Source organism: Canis lupus, chromosome 21 (assembly GCF_011100685.1).
Source record: "Canis lupus familiaris isolate Mischka breed German Shepherd chromosome 21, alternate assembly UU_Cfam_GSD_1.0, whole genome shotgun sequence".
Taxonomy (NCBI): Eukaryota; Metazoa; Chordata; class Mammalia; order Carnivora; family Canidae; genus Canis; species Canis lupus.
The window spans coordinates 42019602-42038567 of NC_049242.1; the positions used below are offsets into that span (position 1 = coordinate 42019602).

Consider the following 18966-nt stretch of genomic DNA (forward strand, 5'->3'; position numbering starts at 1 on the left):
AGGAACTGTTCACAGGACCCCGAGGTAGCGTAACAGCAAAGGCAGAGAGGTCCTTTGGAATTAATAGCTCAGATTGGTTCTCTAGCGTGAAGGAAGGGGAGTCTGCAGATCAGTGTGAAAATCTGCTCTTCGCTGTACTCGGCTGTGCAAACAAAACACGTATATTTGAAAGGGATGACCTTACCAATGCTCCCATTACCCTGAGTGTGCCTGGCTCCTACCGCAGCAGCTGGGCTCACGTGTTAGTGGATGGGGAACAGATAGAGACCGGTACCCGTGAGTCATTACGTATTCTAGCAGAGTGAATCTGGGCTTCTCGCTTTAATCCCAGTGAGCCTCAGTGACCTCATCCTTTTAGCTTCTGGAGCTAATGCTTTAAAAATGTATAGCACAGTACCTACTAGCATGTAGTAAATATACAGGAAATAGCTATCATGATGATCCTTTAAGACCCTGACCGGGGAAAGCCCGGGTCATTGTGAAAGTGCAGTTCATCCCATAACACGGGGGTCAAGGAAATGCATGCTTAACCCCCGTGCAGCTCGTTCCTTCTCTTGGAGCTCATGGGACTTTATTGCGGTAGCTCCTTGAGCAAATTAGAATCCTTACTGCTACTTTCCTATCCCCTGCTTGGAAGTGTGGTGGGAGGACTGGAGCCTGCAGACGGCAGGAGACGGGGCCGGAGCTGGAAGTGCCAGGCCAGTGTAGGGAGCAGCACCCTTACACCTTTCATTTTCTAATCTCCCAGGGCATGGTGGAAAGCATGGGAGACTCTGCTGGGTGTCTGTAGCCACACAACAGCCTCTCCAAAGCCATTTTCACCGCTGAAAAGTCAAGCCACAGGGAAGATGGTAGGAACATTTCATAAACGTGGCACATCTAAAGGAACCCCGAAGGCACTGTCCTTACCAAGCATCCGCCTCCCCGGTTAGTGAGCGTTTCCTTTTCTCCCAGCAGCGCTCTAACCGGCCAAATGAAAATGTGAAATACATTTAGAAAAGTTTTAATTTGAACAACTTATGATTAAAAATACACTTTATAAATAATTTTTCCATAGACTTGATTGAGGATCATTGCAAACTTTACAAAAGGACACACGGCAACAAGAACAGATTAAAGGAATTACAAAAAACAGAGCTACAGCCATCCCATTTAAAAATACAACATTCCACATCACAGCGTTTCCATTGTGCAAAGGTGATGAGAATGCGGCACCGCGCATGTCACATATTCAGTCAGAGGGAAGTAAACTTTAATACGGTTACTTGGCATAATAGCATAGGCACAGCTCAGAGAATAAATCCTTTCTCCCAGAAAGTTAATACACCTTAGTTCAACATTTTGCTTTTATCTGGTAGGTCTGATAGTTGAAATTAGCTTAGTACAAACATATATATATATAGATAGATGTGTGTGTGTGTGTGTGTGTGTGTATAAGAAGGAAAACAAGTATCTGCTTTGAAATTAAGTAAAGTCCCAACATATTTACAGTATTTTCAGAGACTGTGTTCTCCAAATCAGTCTGATTACTTTTTCTCTATTAAACAACTTTTTAGAAAATTAAATGAAGCCCAATTTGTCAATTAATGGACATCCTCTGTTGAGACTTCCAGTTTTCTCTGTGGGACAAAGAGAGCTCCTACAGAGGTTTTCTTAGCACCATCGAAATCCATGCAGGATGGGCCTGTCGGCTTCACTGGTCCACCCGGGGTCCGGAAGAAACTTTCGGCCACTGACTGTGACCCTTTGGGTGTCATCGGAACCGGCTAATGGGAAAGAGAACAGGAAAGACAAGTCAAACCTGCACAGGGAGGCATGGCTTTGATAGCCTCACAGGGCCGGGCCGGAAGGGTGTGGCACACGGTGGGAGCCCAGCAGATTTTACAAATGGCTCGGTGGACTCCTTGGGTACTCTTGCTGGGTTTGGAAGGCAGCTAGGCCTTCAGTCTCCCCCTCCCATCCTTTCCTTCTTCAAGGAAGGGAAGCAAAAGTGAGTCTTCTGTGATACTGATGATAGTTGGGCCTCAGTGACCCAAAGGAAAAAAAAAAAACCCGTTGGATGGAAATGCTCTCACCTGTTGTGAACCCGTCACAGCAACTGATTGTCCATTTGGTTGGTTCTGGCCTGGCACTGGCGAGTCGTACCTGGTGGCCCTTCCTTGCTGAGTGCCTGCACTTTCCGGCACGACACTAATGCCCTCTAGTCTTGGAGACACGGGAACAGCTCCAGGGCTGGCGGACACCTGCATACTGGGGGAGAGGAGTCCCAAGTGCTGCAGTGTGAAGTTTACAATGGCTGAGCTTGGGGTCTGACCGGGAACAGGGTGGCTCGCAGCGAGAGCCGGGCTGTTCCCGACAGGCACGGCTGCCACCGAAGTTGGTGAGACCATTAACTTCAAAGGTGTTACATGAAAAGAGGGAAAATTAACAGCAGTGAGTTCGGATGACGTCACTGGAATAACACCTGGAAAGACAAGGGGGGAAAATATCTTAAAAGCACAGGCATTTGTCGGAGAGGCTTATAAGGCTTAAGTGAACTTGGGCCTGACCCACGTTTGCATAGTGTTTTAGAGACACTCACCTGTGATGGGGGAGCTGTAGATCCTGTGGTTTGGGGAAAGTGTACTGGAGTTTTCTTTACTAGACAGAATGGATTCTGCCCCCAGGGACGAGCACTGGGTGAGAGGGATTAGGTATCCTGATGGAAACAGGGTCTAGAAAACAAGGAGGATTTATTTTACATATGAATATGGAAGGAAAATGGACAGGTACCTGTGCCAGGACTCATATCCCTTAGCGGTTGTTTGTCTTATCAGACCAAAGCATCCAGTGGTATGGGCTACGGGCAGGCCACCTATGCAGCTACTGGAAGACGATTTCGCTCCCTCCCATTCCAATACCCGTCCTGTTAAAAGCCATGTGTTTCTCCATTGCTGTCTGTGGTCTCCGGAAGGGTCCTAAAGCTAGCAGTGAGCCTGCTTAGAGGTAGGATGTGCCCAACACACCCCCTCACACTGACATCCTAAGTCCCGCTATCAGACTTTTTGGTATGAAGTGGCGCTAAATGTCAGAATTACATTTAATGCAGCGGGGCACCATGGTGGTGCTGCTGTATTTGTTATAGGATTGTTCTTGAATTATGCAGGACGGTCATTTCCCAGAGAGTGTTCTAGGGAACCCTGGTTCCATGGGATGCAAGTTAGCCCTACTTGAATCATGGTCGAATGGGTCTTGGAAATACTGGGTTGAACAAAGGAAAAAAAAATGGTGACTTTATTAGAGAATTTCTGAGGGGCTGTAATGATGGAACGCATTATAAATCTCCAGGGGGGCATCCAGCATACAGCATTTCCTGGGCAACTTGGCAGCTACATTTTTGGTAGTGTTGGTATTCAAGGGAAACATTTTAGGAAATGGTGATTTAGAGAAGGGGGCTGGCTGCCAAAATCATAGGCCAAAATGCGGCTTCTGGGCTACTTTTAGAAATAAAGTTTTACTAGAACACAGCTACGTCCATTTATTTATGCTCTGGCTATAGCTGCTTTCTTACATTTCTAATAACAGCAGAAGTGCATAGGCAGCACCGAGACCATATGGCCTGCAAAGCCAAAAATCTTTAGTAGCTGGCCCTTCCCAGAAAAAATGTGCTGACCCCTCATTAAGAACTAAGTAGTTATACAACTGTGGGTTTTTCCCCAGGACCTTAGGTCCCAGCGGATACCAAGCAAATGCTCTTGATAACGTACAACTACAGGGCAGGGCCCCAGAGTTCAGAACCTACAGATAACAAGAAAAAGAGAACTGGATGGTTCATACTGGAGACCCACAAGTCACGGAGCAAAAGCTTTAGGCAATTAAGTCACATTCTAAACAGAAATGGCCAGTGTTGGGCTGTGTGTATCCCCTCAGCAAGCCTGCTTGGTCGCTGCACTTCTCCAAACAGCCTGCCTGCCTGGGGGGCTACTGCCTGAGACGTCTGTTTCCGCCTTACCATGAGCGGGCCTGGCAAAAGCTAAAAGCAGCTCTTGTAACCTGGGGGGCCCTCCTTTTATCTTCCTCCAGATATTTCTTCTCGCCATTGTCAAAACAACACCCTGCACTTTGATCTAGCTGTTAATAGGTCCCATCTTTTCCTTGGGAACCAGTGAATGCAGAGCCTGCAATCCTCGCTCACAGTGCCCCCAAGACACTGTTGTTTCTTTATCAATTTTGCTTCTTAAATGTCTGGTACCATTCCACAGCTTTACTGGCTGGTTCCTCGAAAGCTGCAGGAATAGAAACTTTTAATGGGGTGGATTTAGGCATTTTACAAATAGCTGTTCTTTGCCACCGTTAATCATACTCTCTCAAGGTACAAGTTACTCTGGTTGCTGGTTTAATTCTTTCAAATCTTCAGCAAAACCTCTACTAATAATTATTTTTCAATTTTCTACAAGCTGCATTCTTCAAAAAAATCTTTTAACCTATATAATGTCAATTCCTTTTCTTTTTTTTTTTTAAACCAGAGCTATTAATTAATTAGCAGGATGAATGAATTTGGTATATTTCAGCTTGCATGTTTGTCATCTAGGCTACATCAGCCCTCTTTCCCCTTTCTCCTGTTCCATCAGCCTGTTTTATTTTTTTACTATTTCTTGTCATTCACTACCTAACATATTTCTGTTTATTTGTACACTGTCTTCTCTCCACCCGTAGAAGTGTACAGATTCTCAGTAATGTTTGCTGAATGAATTAACACAGGAATCTCTGATTTTCTTTGTTCCGCTCAGTCCATGCTGAAAAGAAATGGTCAACATGAAGTCACAGAGACGAAAAAAGAAGCAAAGGGACGTGGAAAATCTATCTACTGAGAATCCTAATCCTGAATGACTAAGTGGGCAACAGGGGACCATTATTAAATCATATCCATTGGCCCAAAGAGATTATGGACCTCCCAGAAAATTGAATCAAGCCAGAGCCTTGTGATTTTCCCCTTCGCATGTACATTAAATGCAAAATGATACTAGAGAAGATAATAGATGTTTTGAATGGTTACCATGAGGCCATCCTCAGGGAAGATTTGACAAACTCTAAAGCCTCTTTAATAACAACAGTTAGGGATAATACCCTTTAGCTTATACAGCGCCTTAAAAGGATCACAGGCCCCTTTATGTATATTATCATGTAATAAATTCACTTAACCTCACAAAAACTGCAACATGGCCCTGGGGCAAGTATTCAAAAGCAACAGTCACCAAAGGCAGGTGCTGGGTCTGATTTGCTCCAGACCACAGTGCTTTTATACCCAGGCGATGATCAGGAAAACACTGGTAGGATAAATTCTTCACGGATGTGCAAAAAAAAGATGTAGAGAAGTAAAATAAGTTAATAACAGGGACAAAATGAGGGACTAACTTCTGCCTCTGTTTATTTGGTGATAACATCCTTCCATATATAATTGTCTTGAGGGAGAAAAAAGGAGATGAGGTGTATAAGAGTGCCTACTGGTAGGCAGCTAACAAATGTCCATTCCTTCCTAAACTTAACCCCACCCAGGAAAAAAATGATCTGGAACACGGAAATCCCTGGGAGCCGGCGCATCGAATCTACCTACCATCGGCCAAGATAAGCTTGACTATTCTATTACACAAAACAGAAATTTTGGTTTAAATTTTGAGGTGGGAAGGAAAAACAGAGGGTACAGTTTGTCTGCCAGGCGACAGATGCCAGGTAAGTGACATCAAACAAACATTAGGTAATGACTCAGAAAGCAGGAGTTAGAGGAACCCTATGCATCCAATCCATTCATCTGGGGTTACGTCTGCTTGTAAATTATTTAAGACTTTCATGACAGGTGTTTGCATTCCAGTATGTGACAGAGAAATGGACTTAAGGACAACCACCCGTGGTGCTTTAAAAAGCGAACAAATAATCCCTTCCTCCAAAGGTTAAAAATGTCCCTGTCGTCATCCCCGTCAGGGGATTAGCTGTCTGGGGCTTTGTTTGGATTATGGGATGCTAAGGAACGGTTCCTCATCTTCTGAGAAACTGCCCTTTGCTCTGATAAATTTCACGAGCTACTGAATTCTCCTCTGACCAACTGCGGAGTTTCTAAAGCCTGACACAGTTCAAGGCTGTACTTACCGCGGAGACATTTTCAAGTCCTTTTAGGTCCTCTTTAAATTTCTTTTTGGAACCACCGTCCTCAAGCGTGCTTGCCCTCTTTGAGCCTCTTTCTCCAGCCGGCTCCTTGTCTCGGGTCTTGGCACCTGGTCTCTCCGGCACTGGCAGCAAGCTTCCGGGCCTGGTGGACGCACTGGCCTTGGCGGCATCACTCGCTGCCTTCTCGGTGGTGGCATCTGTGGCATCTTTTGATCGTGTAGCTTTAGAAGAGGGAGTGGGGCAGACTGTGGGGCTCAGGCCTTGGGGTGACGTCATGGTCTGGGCTTGGGCAGGCTGCAGGTAGATGGCATAGGACGGGCCTGAAGGGGCCTGAGGTAGGATCACCGGCACCGCAGGTGACAAGGGGCTGGGGAGGAGGGGGACCACCCCCAGGGGCTGGATGAGGGACGGTGCCGTCAGTTCCAGCTCAGCATTTGCTGGGGTGTCCAGAGGGGCCACAGGTTTGCAGTGCCCAGATCTTGCCAGCTGGACTTTCACTTTCTTTCTGGGTTCACTAAAAGACAAGATTTCCAACATGACACACTGGAAACACTTTTTCTCTAGAATGTTCCACCACTTTAGATTGGCCTAGATTGAAGCCATGCATTCATGAAACTAGCAGCTCGCGTCTGTAATGACTGCCTAAGAGTTATAGAAAAGATTATCTCACCAGTTTCCCAGGCTAGCGAGGAGTTTTATATAAAATAAGTAATCCTAATGATGCGACGTAAAACTAATTCATCCTGCCACTAAAGAGTATTACCACCTACCTTGATTGCTCTTCTAACTGCATTTTGCAAATAGCTGCGAGTTGAGCCATTTTACTTGGGAAGGGTGCTGAATTCTGAGAACTCTCAGCTGGTAAAACAGAAAAGGGTGGGGGAAGAGCGTTGGTCAAAGCAAAAAACTGAATGCTCACACAGATGAAACGTCACTGAAGACAAAGGAACAGAAAACCTGCACCTCCCCCCCAAATCACACAGCAATTAAACGATAAAGCCCACCAATTCCTTTTGATCCTTTCATTCATACAGGAGTTAGGCTTCAAGTGGGTCTGGATAGAAGGGTATTGAAAACAGTTCTCTAACGAGTACCGTAGGGATCAACTAAGCTAAAGAAGCCGATAAAAAGGAATTCTTCTGAGCGGAGCCCAAAACCTTAATGAAAACATACCTTTGTTGGTCTTGATGGGGCTGCTGGGGGCAGAATTGATCTTTCTCCGGTCACTTTCGATGCTCTTTACCAGTTTAATAAGAGATGGGTGTCGAGTGAAGTTCGGTTTCCCACGCGTGGAGAAGAGGTTTTTGGCACAGTTGTCTTTCGAAGGATGCTTCGCCTCCAGATCGGAGCAGGGGAGAGGGAGGACTGGGCCCCGGCCTGAAAGAGAGAAGGGCAGGAGGTCAAAACCCGGCTGGCTCGGCCTCCCTGTGGAAGATGAAGTCCAAGTGTAGTCCGAGATCGATGTTAGGAATGAAAGCGTCCACAGGTATAAAGCACTGACCTGGGGCCAGACCCTGTCTGATGTGCCTTACGCACAGACCTTGTTCATCTTATTTTAACTGAATTCTGAGGTAAGATTTCAAGCTTTAACATCTCTGAAACCCACTGCATCCTACAACCAACCAGTAGTGTAGTAGAGTGTAATCATTAGTGGTTTCTCTTTCTTACGGATACAGACACAAAATTGTGCATCTTCTAATCCGTGGAGTCCTAACCCGATGACAGATGGCAAACCTCACTGCCGTGGGCTGAATATTTGGGCCCCTCAAGTTCACAGGTTGAGATCCTAACCCCCAAGGCGATGGTGTTAGGAGGTGGGGCCTTGGGAGGTGCTTAGGTCAGGAGGGCGGAGCCCTCCTGAACAGGATTCAGGCTCCTATAAAAGAGGCCCCACCGTGCTCTCTACTCCCTTCTGCCTTGTGAGGTCATGACAAAAAGACGGCCGTCTACAAAGCAGGCTCTGGATATGTTGGTGCCACAATCTCGGACTTCCCGGCCTCCAGAACCGTGAGAAATAAACTTCTGTTGCTTGTAAGCCACCCAGTCTAAGGTATTTGGTTACAGCAGCCTGAACCAGACTAAGACACTGTCAACAACTCCATGAGGTAGGTAATTCTTGGGAAATGCAGCCCCACCTCAGAGACACTCAGCCACTCACCTTGGTCTCTCAGCTAGTAGAACGTGAGTCTGGGATATGAACCAGCCAGTCTGGCCCTAGAGCCTACACTCTGCATCCCTGCACCAAAGGACCTCTCTCTGAGGTCCCAGCCCACTCTTGAACTGTAGAAGTCCACGTATACACAGATTTTTTTTTTTTTTCACTGCAGTACTGTAAATGTGTTTTCTTTTCCTCATGATTTCTTAGTAACATTTTCTAGCTTACTTCATTGTAAGAATATAGTATAGGATACATATAACATACAAAGTATGTGTTGACTTTATGGTATTGCTAAGTCTTCTGGTCAATGCTATAGGCTATTTTAGTAGTTAAGTTTTGGGGGATTCTAAAGTCATATGCAGGTTTTTGATTACACCCCTAATGCCTGTGTTGTTCAAGAGTCAACATATATTGAAAATCATAATAACCTTGGAAACAAACCACTGTTCTTCCCATTGCACGGGGAGGAAACAGCCTTGGACCTATCACTTGCTCCAGGCCACACAGCTAATGAGCTTCCCTCCACCTCCGTGGCCTTGTGTTCTTGCCACCAAACACCTCGGCTTGGGATCTTTGGTGGAATGCAAAATGTCAGAACCCCAGAATTGAGATGGAGACCAGAGTATCGATACTGGAATGAATTCATTTCATATTCTCAGTGTGTGTGGGTTCCTTTATGGTCGCTGAACAGGATAATCATTAAGCAATAGTTTCTTATGGATTTTCTGAGATTTTCAACTTTTTCAGATCCTTTCACACAGGCTCTGCCTGTTGGGTACAGGGTAAGAGGCGTTTTGGATCTTGGGGTCGCTGATGGAACCAGCCGCCGCGCTTTCCATATTGGCGCTCGTCTCTGTCTCTCCAGCAACTTACAGTCTTGCCACGTGGGAGTGTGGGTGGGGAGAGAAAGGGAGACTATCTCCCAATGTGCATTAATTCAGAACAATGAAGCGAAGAATGAAGGGAAGCAAATACATACCACTGGGACTTGGACTGATCTCTGGGCCTGTCCATTTAAAAGCTGGTTTTCGGCCTCTTTCTTCTGTAACATGAACTTTCTTGATAAGATTCAGGCTACTCAGAACATTAGCTATATCATACAACCTCCTAATTTTTGCTGGAAAATAAAAGGTATATATACCACTTAATGGAATAACGAAAGATCAAAGGACTCTGCTTCCTAAGGACGTCACGTATATTCAAAGAGCTATCCTAGCCATCAACGTCAAACAGAGGAAAATGGGACCCTTTCAAGTTATTCTGGTGCTACTGCTTTAACTCACACAAAAAAACAGGTTTAAATATTGAAAAGACTTCAGTTGCTGCGGGTACCGAATTTTGAAATGACAAAGGTTGAAAAAGGAAAAAATGACTTCATGAGATCACCCTATTGGGAACTACGTTACAGATTTTTGAATACAAAGTTCCCACTGCTGGGAATCTTCTAATGAGGATTCAGAAGAGTTCTAGGAATCGAAATAAAGCACTGATGATAAATGTATCGCTTTCCCACTTGGGAGAGTTTATAACAATGAGACTTATTCACTATCATAAGCATAGAGGATTCTATACCCCATCAAAATTTGTATAGTTTTATCATTGTCCTTACGTGAGAGGCAATGCAGAGATTAGTTAATTCTACAAATCTTACATATCTTAAAAAAGTTTGTTACAAGAAGCCTGCCTTTACTTCCAGCTTGATAGTACAAAATTAGAAATTGGGCCCCTTCTTCACAGCCATGCCAGAAAGTTCTGAATTCCCTGGGGATTCAGCAAGTTATACATCTGCAGTTCCTGGAATGGTTTCCAGCGCTGTGACTAACCAGTGAAATGGAGGGCTGAAAACTGTCTGGGGAGTCAGAAAAAACAGGCAGCCCATCAAGAGTCCCGGGACGTGTTTTCTGAAATCCCATCGTCTCCCAAGGCAATTGCCAGTATTATTGCCTTTACCCTCGACTTAATTTTGTCTTATAGAGACACTATCAACCTGGAGATATCTGAATTTACTTTCTCAGGACTAGGGTGGTTTACAGGGATGGGAAAGGAGTCTGGGTGACAACTCCTGGCCCCCCCTCCCTGCAGCGGGTCCCCTGTTGAGGCTAGCCTCGTGCCTTGTGGGGAGAGGTAGGCATGCAGCAGGTCCTTCCCATCTGCTAAGTACTTCTTTCTGCATGCATCTCTTCCTGGAGCCTCCTGCAAAGCCTGTCACTGAGGTGCGGGCTGAGCTCTGCGTCAGGAACCCAGTGCAGGCCCCTTTCCTACTTTGAGCAGGCCTGGCTAAGACCATTGTTTTCAAAATGGCCAACCAACTGTGCTGCAGGTAGGTCACTTCTAGGAACAATCTTAGAAGAGTTACTTATTTCTACCCATATATATGAGAGCAGAGATCTGGGTTCCAGACCCACTTTACAATTTACTGCTCATTTAGACTTCAGGCACCCACAGGGCCCACGTGTGCAAAATGGGGACGGTGTTACAGTATCGAAGGAGGTAACTTTTAAGGAACTGTTTATAAGCCAAAGTGCTGGACAAATAAGACTCGTTATATATGTATCTTTGAATCCTGCATGTTAGCAAAAACCGGTATAATCAGTATAATCGTGGCTTCTGGGGAAAAGTGAAGGTACAAAAGCATAATTAGAGAAGATGTCAGGCTAGGAAATGTATTTGGAAATCAGTTGAGAAGTAAGATTTTACAGTCTAAGATGAGGTCCAAAAGCCCATGACAGTCACCACACTTACTTTTAAACTTGCTTCTATCCAGATCTTCCACGTGGTCTTCCCCAATTAAAATCTTGGCAGCGATTTCTAGGCTTACTATCTGAGGCGTTGACACCAAAAACAGCATCACAAATTTCTGGCTCATCACTCTTAAAGACTTATCTTTGCGGCTGTTTACAGAAGCTTTGGAGAAGGATGAGGATTAGAGAATTAAAATTCATGAAGGGACAAGTGACTTCTAAAGTAACAAGGCTAAAAATACCACAACCTCATCAGACAGTTGACAACTGCAGCATTTTAACATGTTGAAAGGCAGCAGCAGCTTTAGAATAGTGTTCTGTAAGGAACCTTTTCCCTTAGGCCTCTGAGAAGCGCTATGTAGCCCAGCTCTTCGAACCATTGCTCACCTGCCCGAAATTCCACTCCAGGGAGTTCGACAAAACACATGTCTGGGTGTCCATTCTGGCCAGTGTTTGATTTGATGATATGATCCTCTATACTGTAAGTCTTACTAAAGTCAAACTCTTGTTCATATTCTTTCTTTTTGATCATCATAATCTGCTCCGCATACTTGTTCTCCTCCCCGACGCTTTTCAGAGTCCCCAGGGTTTTGTTGAGGTTATGTCGCCCGTGCCAGGTGTACCTGTTTTTGGCGAGGCGGCTCACCATGTGTAAGCTCTCTAGGACGTTCACAATATCGTAAATGCGTCGCCGCTCAACATCTGCAAAGAACGAGCAATTGTACGTACTAGGATCAGATTTTGTAATGTGTATAGAACGGAGTAACTTTTTCGACCCTGATCTATTGACCAGCGGGGTCTGGATGATATAACTTTATTTACACTCAATAGAGAGTGTGAAGGTGAGAAAGACATGTTTCTGCTCTCATAGTGTACAAAGAATATGAATTAGACAGGTAACCTTCATTAAGGGCCTACTGTGTGCCATACAGCTTTAGGAAACGTTTACAATAAACTGGTGAGGCGGGTGTTACTATTCACATTTTACTGACGAGGAAATAGAAGCTTAGGTTGGTGACGCAGCTCACCCCAAGGTACAGAGCCAGTAAGTGGCAAACACAAGTCTTTAATGCTCTAAATTCCACATATCATGACCTGTTTTTTCTATTACTCTTCAAAGCTTGCGTGGGCATGTGGGCATGCATGCACATGCGTGTGTCACACAGACACACACAGCTGTCAGATGATAGGTACAAAGCACTGTGATTTCTTGCTGTTCCTGGACCCTGCCAGATATGCCCCTGTCTGAAGGCCTTTGTAGTAGGCTCCTCTGCCTGTAATTCCTGTTCCAGATGCCTTCATTGCTCCCCACCTCCACTCTTTCAAGTTCTTGCCTAGATGTTACCTTCTCAATGAGGCCTGACCTGACCACCTAATTTAAGCACACACCCAGCACTCCTGGTTCCCCTTTACCCTGTTCTACATTTTATTTTTCCCACAGCATGTGCTACCTTCTAACATACATTATTACCACTTGCTTACTATGTGCTTCGTATAATACCTATCATTAGCTCTCCTTACTATCTGTCCTTTGTGTACCTCTCTATTGGACCCCACTAGAAAGTAGGTTCCAGAGGAGGAAAGATTTTATTCTTTTCATTCACTGATGTCATCTGAAGCTCCTACAACATTGCCTGGCACACAGTAGGTGGTCAACAGCTACCTGCTGAATTAAAGGTATAGCCTACATGGAAATGATAAAGCATATGTCAACTGATGAATCTAAATGGCATATTCTTTTTTTTTTTTTTAAAGATTTTATTCACTCATGAGAGACAGAGAGACAGAGAGAGAGAGAGAGAGAGAGGCAGAGACACAGGTAGAGGGAGAAGCAGACTCCATGCAGGGAGCCCGATGTGGGACTCGATCCCGGGTCCCCAGGATCACGCCCTGGGCCGAAGGTGGCACTAAACCACTGAGCCACCCGGGCTGCCCAAAATGGCATATTCTTAAAATGTGAAATCAAGTTGATATTTATAAACATGTATCTGGAAAGTAAAACTTTCTTCGTGGAATGATAGCTATATATTAAAATCTCCTGCACTGGGGCTCCTGGGTGGCTCAGCTGGTTAGGCATTTGCCTTCAGCTCAGGTCATGATCTCGGGGTCCTGGGATGGAGCCCTGTGTCAGGCTCCCTGCCTAGTGGGGAGCCTGCTTCTCCCTCTCTTCCCTGCGTCTGCTTTCTCTTACTGTCTCTGTATCTCTCTCTCTCGCTCGCTCTCAAAGGAATAAAGCCTTTAAAAAAAAATCTCCTGCATCATCTCTTTAGTGCCAGATTATAGTATTGTCACAACTCCAAAGATATCCCACATTTGACACAGACCCCTTTTTAGCTGTAACTAGATTCAGGGAGTAAAGGGGTAGGAGGAACACAGTAACTTTTACCAAACACAGAAATGTACTGGTCCTCAGGAGAGCAGAGTGCAGGGAGCGCTAAAGCCCTGCTTCCACTCACAGCAGCACATCCTCATCATAAACTGTGAAGAGACCATTCCTCAGCCCAGCTCTTCAGGGCGAGAACCGAGACAGAAGTTCAAAGTTGCAGCTGTTTATGAAACAAGTCATAAAACAATGTTGCTTTCCCTTACAGCCTCAGAGCTTTCGAAATGCAATCAGAAGCAATCTCCATTGTGATTTTTTTACTTCTGTTTGAAGACTTACTCAAAGTGGAAACTCTATGCCTTTATTCTTAGATTGACAGGGCTTTAGAGATTTATCATTCCTACGTGGCATCGCTGCGTCATGACAAACACTGGCTAGATGAGCATGGGTCTGAAGGAGCAAGTCCATGAAGTCACTTTTAATTATTAACCGTCTCAGTGAGCTCTCTGCACACTTACTAAGTTCCTCGGCGACTTCGTCAAGGCAGATGTCATTATTCACAGCGGGGTTGGGATAGTTAGGATATCGTGCTAAGAACTTATGACACAACAATCCTAAACTCTTCTCTTTTCGACTTGGTTGGGATTTCTCATATTCATCTCCGGATAAGTGTTCCTACAAAAGAAGAGGTCAGTAATGTCTGAACCAGAAATAAAGCTTGACAGGTTTATTAAGGTCGCCTGCACTCGATGGCTAACACGCTTAGCTGCAAAATTTTGGAGTGGGGGGAGGTGTGAGCCAAGATAAACTGCTTGACAGATCTAAAAAGGAAGCTTGAACTGAAAATAAGTCAAAGGCTCAAAATTTCTAGTGTTGTATTTGAGGGAGTCAAAACGTTTCCTGTGCTCTGAAGGCAGCTAGTAACAGTCTGTAGGTGGAGATGCTTAAATTGCTGGTACTTTTGTAATAGCACCTCCTTCCTCCCCTACACACACACACGCACACACACACACCCACGGGCCTGTCGGTGCCCACCAGTCTCCACCCAGTTTTCTGCAAACCTACGTGTAAACAATCTTTGGCCTCAGGTAATCCATTTCTGCTGTCAAACAACCCCCTTTTCTGATCTCTGTTTCGTATCTCGGGGCTCACGGCACTGATGAGCATTTTCAGGTTGGCTGTTGGTGTCCACGGTTCTCCCTGGGAGATTTCCTTGGGTTTGGTGGGTGTGGTCAAAGGGCCCAAGTCGGGCTGGATGTCTGGCAACACTATATTTGCTGCAGTGGATTCTTTCAGGGGTGTTTTCATTAGTCCTCTTTTATGTGGCTCAAAAAAGAGATTTTCCTGGTTTAAAACAAGTTAAAAATTAAATCCACTATAAAACAGGATCAGATAGCTTTTGAGTTTAGAAATTGTACAATAAATAGAATATTGCTAAGGAAAAAATTGCCTAATGAGGTTGGAGAGTCACTTAAATTAGTAACTGTATTCCAATGATCACTTGACGCTTATGGTCTTTTTGCTAGCTAAACTGCCATTTTAATCTTGCAGTAAAGCACAGACTTAAATTTTTCTTATGTTCCAAGAATCAAAAAACGAAAAACCCTTCAAAGCCTAATTTTACAGCCTTTTTGACATAATTTTTGATTTAGAAGAGTGTTGCAGGTAGTATAGAGTGTTCCTATATACCCTTCACTCAGCTTTCCCTAATAGGACTGATGATTGTAAGCGACCCAAACCTCCTAGGAGTGACTTTTACACAGGACACTGCAATAAGTCAAGGCCTACACGGCAGAAACCGTGTCCCATTCCTCTGTGTGTCCATCTGACACAGTGGCTACATGCACCGAAGGCTAAAGAGGTAAAATGCCATTGATGTGGAAGAGGCAGAAAGCCAAGGGGACAAGGGTGAGGTCACACCATGGTCATACTGGTAGGCAAAACCTAGTAGGGAGCAAAATCCAGAGCAAAGAAAAGTCTGCTCTTTGAATATTTACCCCTCTCACTTTATAAAAGGAAAAATGGGGCCCAGAGAAATAAAATTAGTTATTCAAAGTCACAAAGCTAGTTCCTAGCAGAGGTAGGACTGCCACTGAAGCATGAGGGTAAATTAATAGCAGTTTACAAATAGGATGAATGGAGATTATGTTTCTTTTACTTTCCGCCACTGGGGACTCCATACATTCTTACTATCTGTGGCTATTTTAGAGAAAATGCTTGGAATGGCAATACATGAAAGAACACAGAGACTCTGGTTCCTCAGTGACTTTAGGAACAAAGATTAATGAGGCTGTTTAACACGTCTCTGACTCCTTGGGATTTGTCAAGAGCTTTTCCATTTGTATTTTCACCAAATCCTGTAGTCCCATTCTGCAGAAGAGGAGACCCTGGCTGAGAGAGGTTGCACAGGCTTTAAACCGGAATATCCTCAATCCAACTATAGTGTTCTTACAAGGAAATCAGCCTGATGGGCACAACAGAGGACCCTCCCAAGCATGTGCACCTGAGAGGTGCTAACCTAGAATGGCGTTTCTCTAAAGGCATTTCTCTAAAGTTCTCTGCCTCAGACTATCAGAAACTATAGCAATTCTCTTACTTGAGGAACTTGCATGTTTTTTCATTTTTTTAATCTATCAGTAGTTGGACACCAGTCAAGATACCCCTACTGAAAAATCTGTTGTTATTTTGCAAAATGTCTACCTCAAGTTTAAGAAGCTGCCGATTTGATAGGAAATTACCTTAAAAGAAATCCGATCTCAAATCTTGTCAAATGCCCTCTCTGAATTCTAACTGTCCAAGAATTCTGAGAAATATCACAATGCAGCCAACCAATTTTATTATTCTTAAAAATGCCTTTTCTCTCTGCTTATCTCTTTGGGACTTCCGTTTGGAATCAAACCGTTAAAAACTTTGGATTACTTTACCTCTGGCCAAACTCTTCCCCTCTTTAAAAATTAAATTTCCCTTCCTTCGGGGTTTTTACAGAAGCTAACTAAAAAGGGATGTGGCATTAATACGATATTGGATGTGGAAAAATGATGGGGTGAAATCAGGGTGATATCGTATTTCAAACTGCAAGGAGGAATACCAAAGTTAGAAAGGTACCTTTTCATTCTCCATTCTGTAAATTTCTCATACATTTAGAGTCTCTTTAAAAATGAAAAATCTGGAGTTTCTCCCAACACCCTGAGATGGTTTAAGTAGTCCAATCAATTCTATTAAAAAGTTTATTTTCCTTAAAAAGAAAAGGAAACAGATACAGTTAAAAGAAAAATAAAACCAGGAGCTCCGTTGAATATTCCTTCATGGACACCGCTAGGCCACTTAAACAAAGACTAACGAAAAATGACAAATTACATGTACATTTTATTCCGTCCCAGAGCTTAAGCCCCGCCGGGCCGAGAACCTCCATCAAACGCCTGTAAACTCCAGCAAACCGATCCGCTGTCGTGAGACTTAAAGCAAACCACAAAGCTCCCAGTGACAGTGGTCTCCCACCTTCACAGAAGGCGCGCCATTCCCGGCCCTCACCGCGGGGACCGCAGCTAGCACGAGCACCCACCTGTTCCCAGGTCAGCGCCCCGGCCCCGAGCCCGCCTCCGGCTGAGCGGACACGACCCCAAGCATCTGGATCAACGTCTGCATCTAGATGCCTGAATTTTTGCCCTTGACACACACACGTGCACAGGGTCAGCTGCAAAGTCTTGGGAAACAGCTTGATAGGGAGCTTCCAAATTCAGTCCTTCAAGCTCCAAAAAGTCCTCCGGGTATTTAAAGAGCGCCGGATGCTTAAGACTTTCTCTCTCTCTTTTTTTTAAGACATCCTTAAAGATGCAAAGCGCCGTGTGCTCAGTGTCGGGTGGCCAGTTCGCGCCACGCTGCTGGATCCCCCCGCCCCCCTCCCCGAGGACGCGTCGGTGCAGCAAAGCCACCAGGTAGGCGCCCCGCGGCCGGCCCGCGCCCCGCGCACTTCCCCCTCCGCCCCGCCGCCTGCCCCTCCCCCCGCGCGGCCCGCGCGCCGCCGGCCCTGCAGTTCCCGGACGGCTTCGCCGCCGTTACCAGGCAACGACTCCCGACCAATCAGGGAGCGGGGCGCCGGGCTGTGATTGGCGGCGGCCGCCGGGGGCGGGGCCGGACCTTGCGCCTTCGATTTAAAAATTTGGCGCGGAAAGCCGGGCCGTGGCCGGCGCCGCCCCTCGGCTGCGCGGGGCCTGAGCGCGGGCAAACCCGCGCCCGGAACCACGGTGTCCCCGCCCCTCCCCCTCGCCCGCCCCCTCCCCTCTGCGCGGGAGCTCAGCTCCTCCCTCCACGGCCCCCGGCGGAGCGAGAGGCGGGAAACGGCCGTCGCGGCCGCGGCCCTGCCGAGCCCGCTCCCGGGGCCGGGCCGGCTGGGCGCCGCGTCCCGGTGCGTCCCGCTGACCTGTCAGTTCACCTCACGGTTGGAGCTGGCGGGGGGGGGGCTGAGCGAGCGGGGACCCCCCCGGCGCCCCTTCCCCTCCCGGGTCCGGGAGCCCGCGCGTCCGGCCGTCAGTCGGTCCTCTCGCCGCGCCGAGGTGGGTGCCGCGGAGGGCAACGCCGGGACCGGGACTGGGGGGGCCGGCGGGCGGGCGGAGGGAGCGTGACCGTCCCGGAGCAGCCGAGCCCCCGATTTGAAATTAACCCGCTCCCGGCGCGAGGCGATCCCGCGGGCTGGGAGGGCCGCTCCCCTCCCCCACGCCGCCCGTCCCGGCCCCGGCCCCGCGCGCCAATCGGAGCCTCCAGGCCCGAGCCGCCGGCGAATCAGGCTGCAGGCACCGCCCTCGGGGCCCGCCTCCGCCGCGGAGTTGGGGGAAAAGTTCAGCAACTTTTTTTTTTTCCTTCCCCCCCCCCTCGGCCCCGAACACCCCCTCCCCTGGCTGCAGTTGGGGAATGAGGTTTGGCCCTCCCGGGGCACGCGGGCTGAGACCCGGGCGCCTGCGCTGCCGCCCGGCTCGGATGCACTCACCTGCCCCGGGGACCCGGGCCGGGACCACTGCCCCTTGCATCTCCCGCGTGCACTACCGCGCTGCCCACCACCTGCCCCACGGCTCCCAGAAACTGGTGTGTAGAGGGCGACGCTTGACCACTGGTGCGCACGCTCGATGGGCGCGGGGGTCCTGGCCGAGACGCGAGAGCTCAGGTGTGGGGAGGAGGAGGAGGAGGAGGAAGGTCGAAAACCCGCCAAGCCTGTGCCGGGCGCCCTCCGGCCGGCTTCCCTCTCGTGGTCTCCCACCCGCTCCTCCCTTTCCTCCGCCTTGTCGTCTTTCCTCTCTTTCCCCTCTTTTTCCGGTCTCCGAGCCTCGGACAGCTTGGGCGTGGAATATCGGGGAGTTCTAGACGGCCAGCAGGATTGGGAGGCGCTCTGGTGCAAAGCCCTCGTTTGCGCAGACGGGGAAACCGAGGCCCGGGGCGGCCGGGCTGCCTGGCGGGTGCCCGGGCCGTGCGCGCGCGTGTCCGCCTGCCGCGCCGCCCCCGCCGCGGAGCGTTTCCCCTTTTCTCGGGGGGACCCGCGCGGGAGCCGCGGCGCGGCCCGTGTTGCCCAAGCGCGGAGCTCAGGGCGCCCATCTACCGACGGTTTGGCTGGA

General features: G+C 47.4%; 1 protein-coding gene and 1 long non-coding RNA gene across 11 annotated transcripts in view; one reads left to right on the forward strand and one right to left on the reverse strand.

Annotated features, from left to right (window-relative positions):
* Positions 1-1063: 1063 nt before the first annotated feature.
* Positions 1064-18621, reverse strand: E2F8 (E2F transcription factor 8). 3 transcript variants are annotated; one of them, XM_038569243.1, is made up of 13 exons: positions 18348-18621; positions 16469-16598; positions 14429-14707; positions 13882-14038; positions 11428-11742; positions 11042-11203; positions 9279-9416; positions 7315-7518; positions 6912-6999; positions 6124-6655; positions 2582-2714; positions 2076-2464; positions 1064-1766 (listed from the first exon to the last, which is right to left on the reverse strand). In XM_038569243.1, the coding sequence occupies exons 2-13, from the start codon at positions 16481-16483 to the stop codon at positions 1584-1586; spliced, it is 2595 nt and encodes an 864-aa protein (XP_038425171.1). In that variant the 5' UTR covers positions 16484-16598; positions 18348-18621; the 3' UTR covers positions 1064-1583. The 3 variants fall into 3 exon arrangements, with proteins under 3 accessions (XP_038425171.1, XP_038425170.1, XP_038425172.1); XM_038569242.1 differs by lacking the exon at positions 18348-18621 and adding an exon at positions 17784-17946; XM_038569244.1 differs by lacking the exon at positions 18348-18621 and adding an exon at positions 17796-17945.
* The window catches only part of LOC102152187, a 39525-nt gene continuing 38286 nt past the window's right edge, over positions 17728-18966 (forward strand). For 6 of the 8 annotated variants that reach the window (XR_005375832.1, XR_005375831.1, XR_005375833.1 and 3 more), the window contains exon 1: positions 18246-18442. This is a non-coding gene — a long non-coding RNA (uncharacterized LOC102152187). Of the gene's footprint in view, positions 17917-18245; positions 18471-18966 lie in introns of those variants that run through there. The other 2 variants (XR_005375826.1, XR_005375827.1) reach the window with 2 other exon arrangements.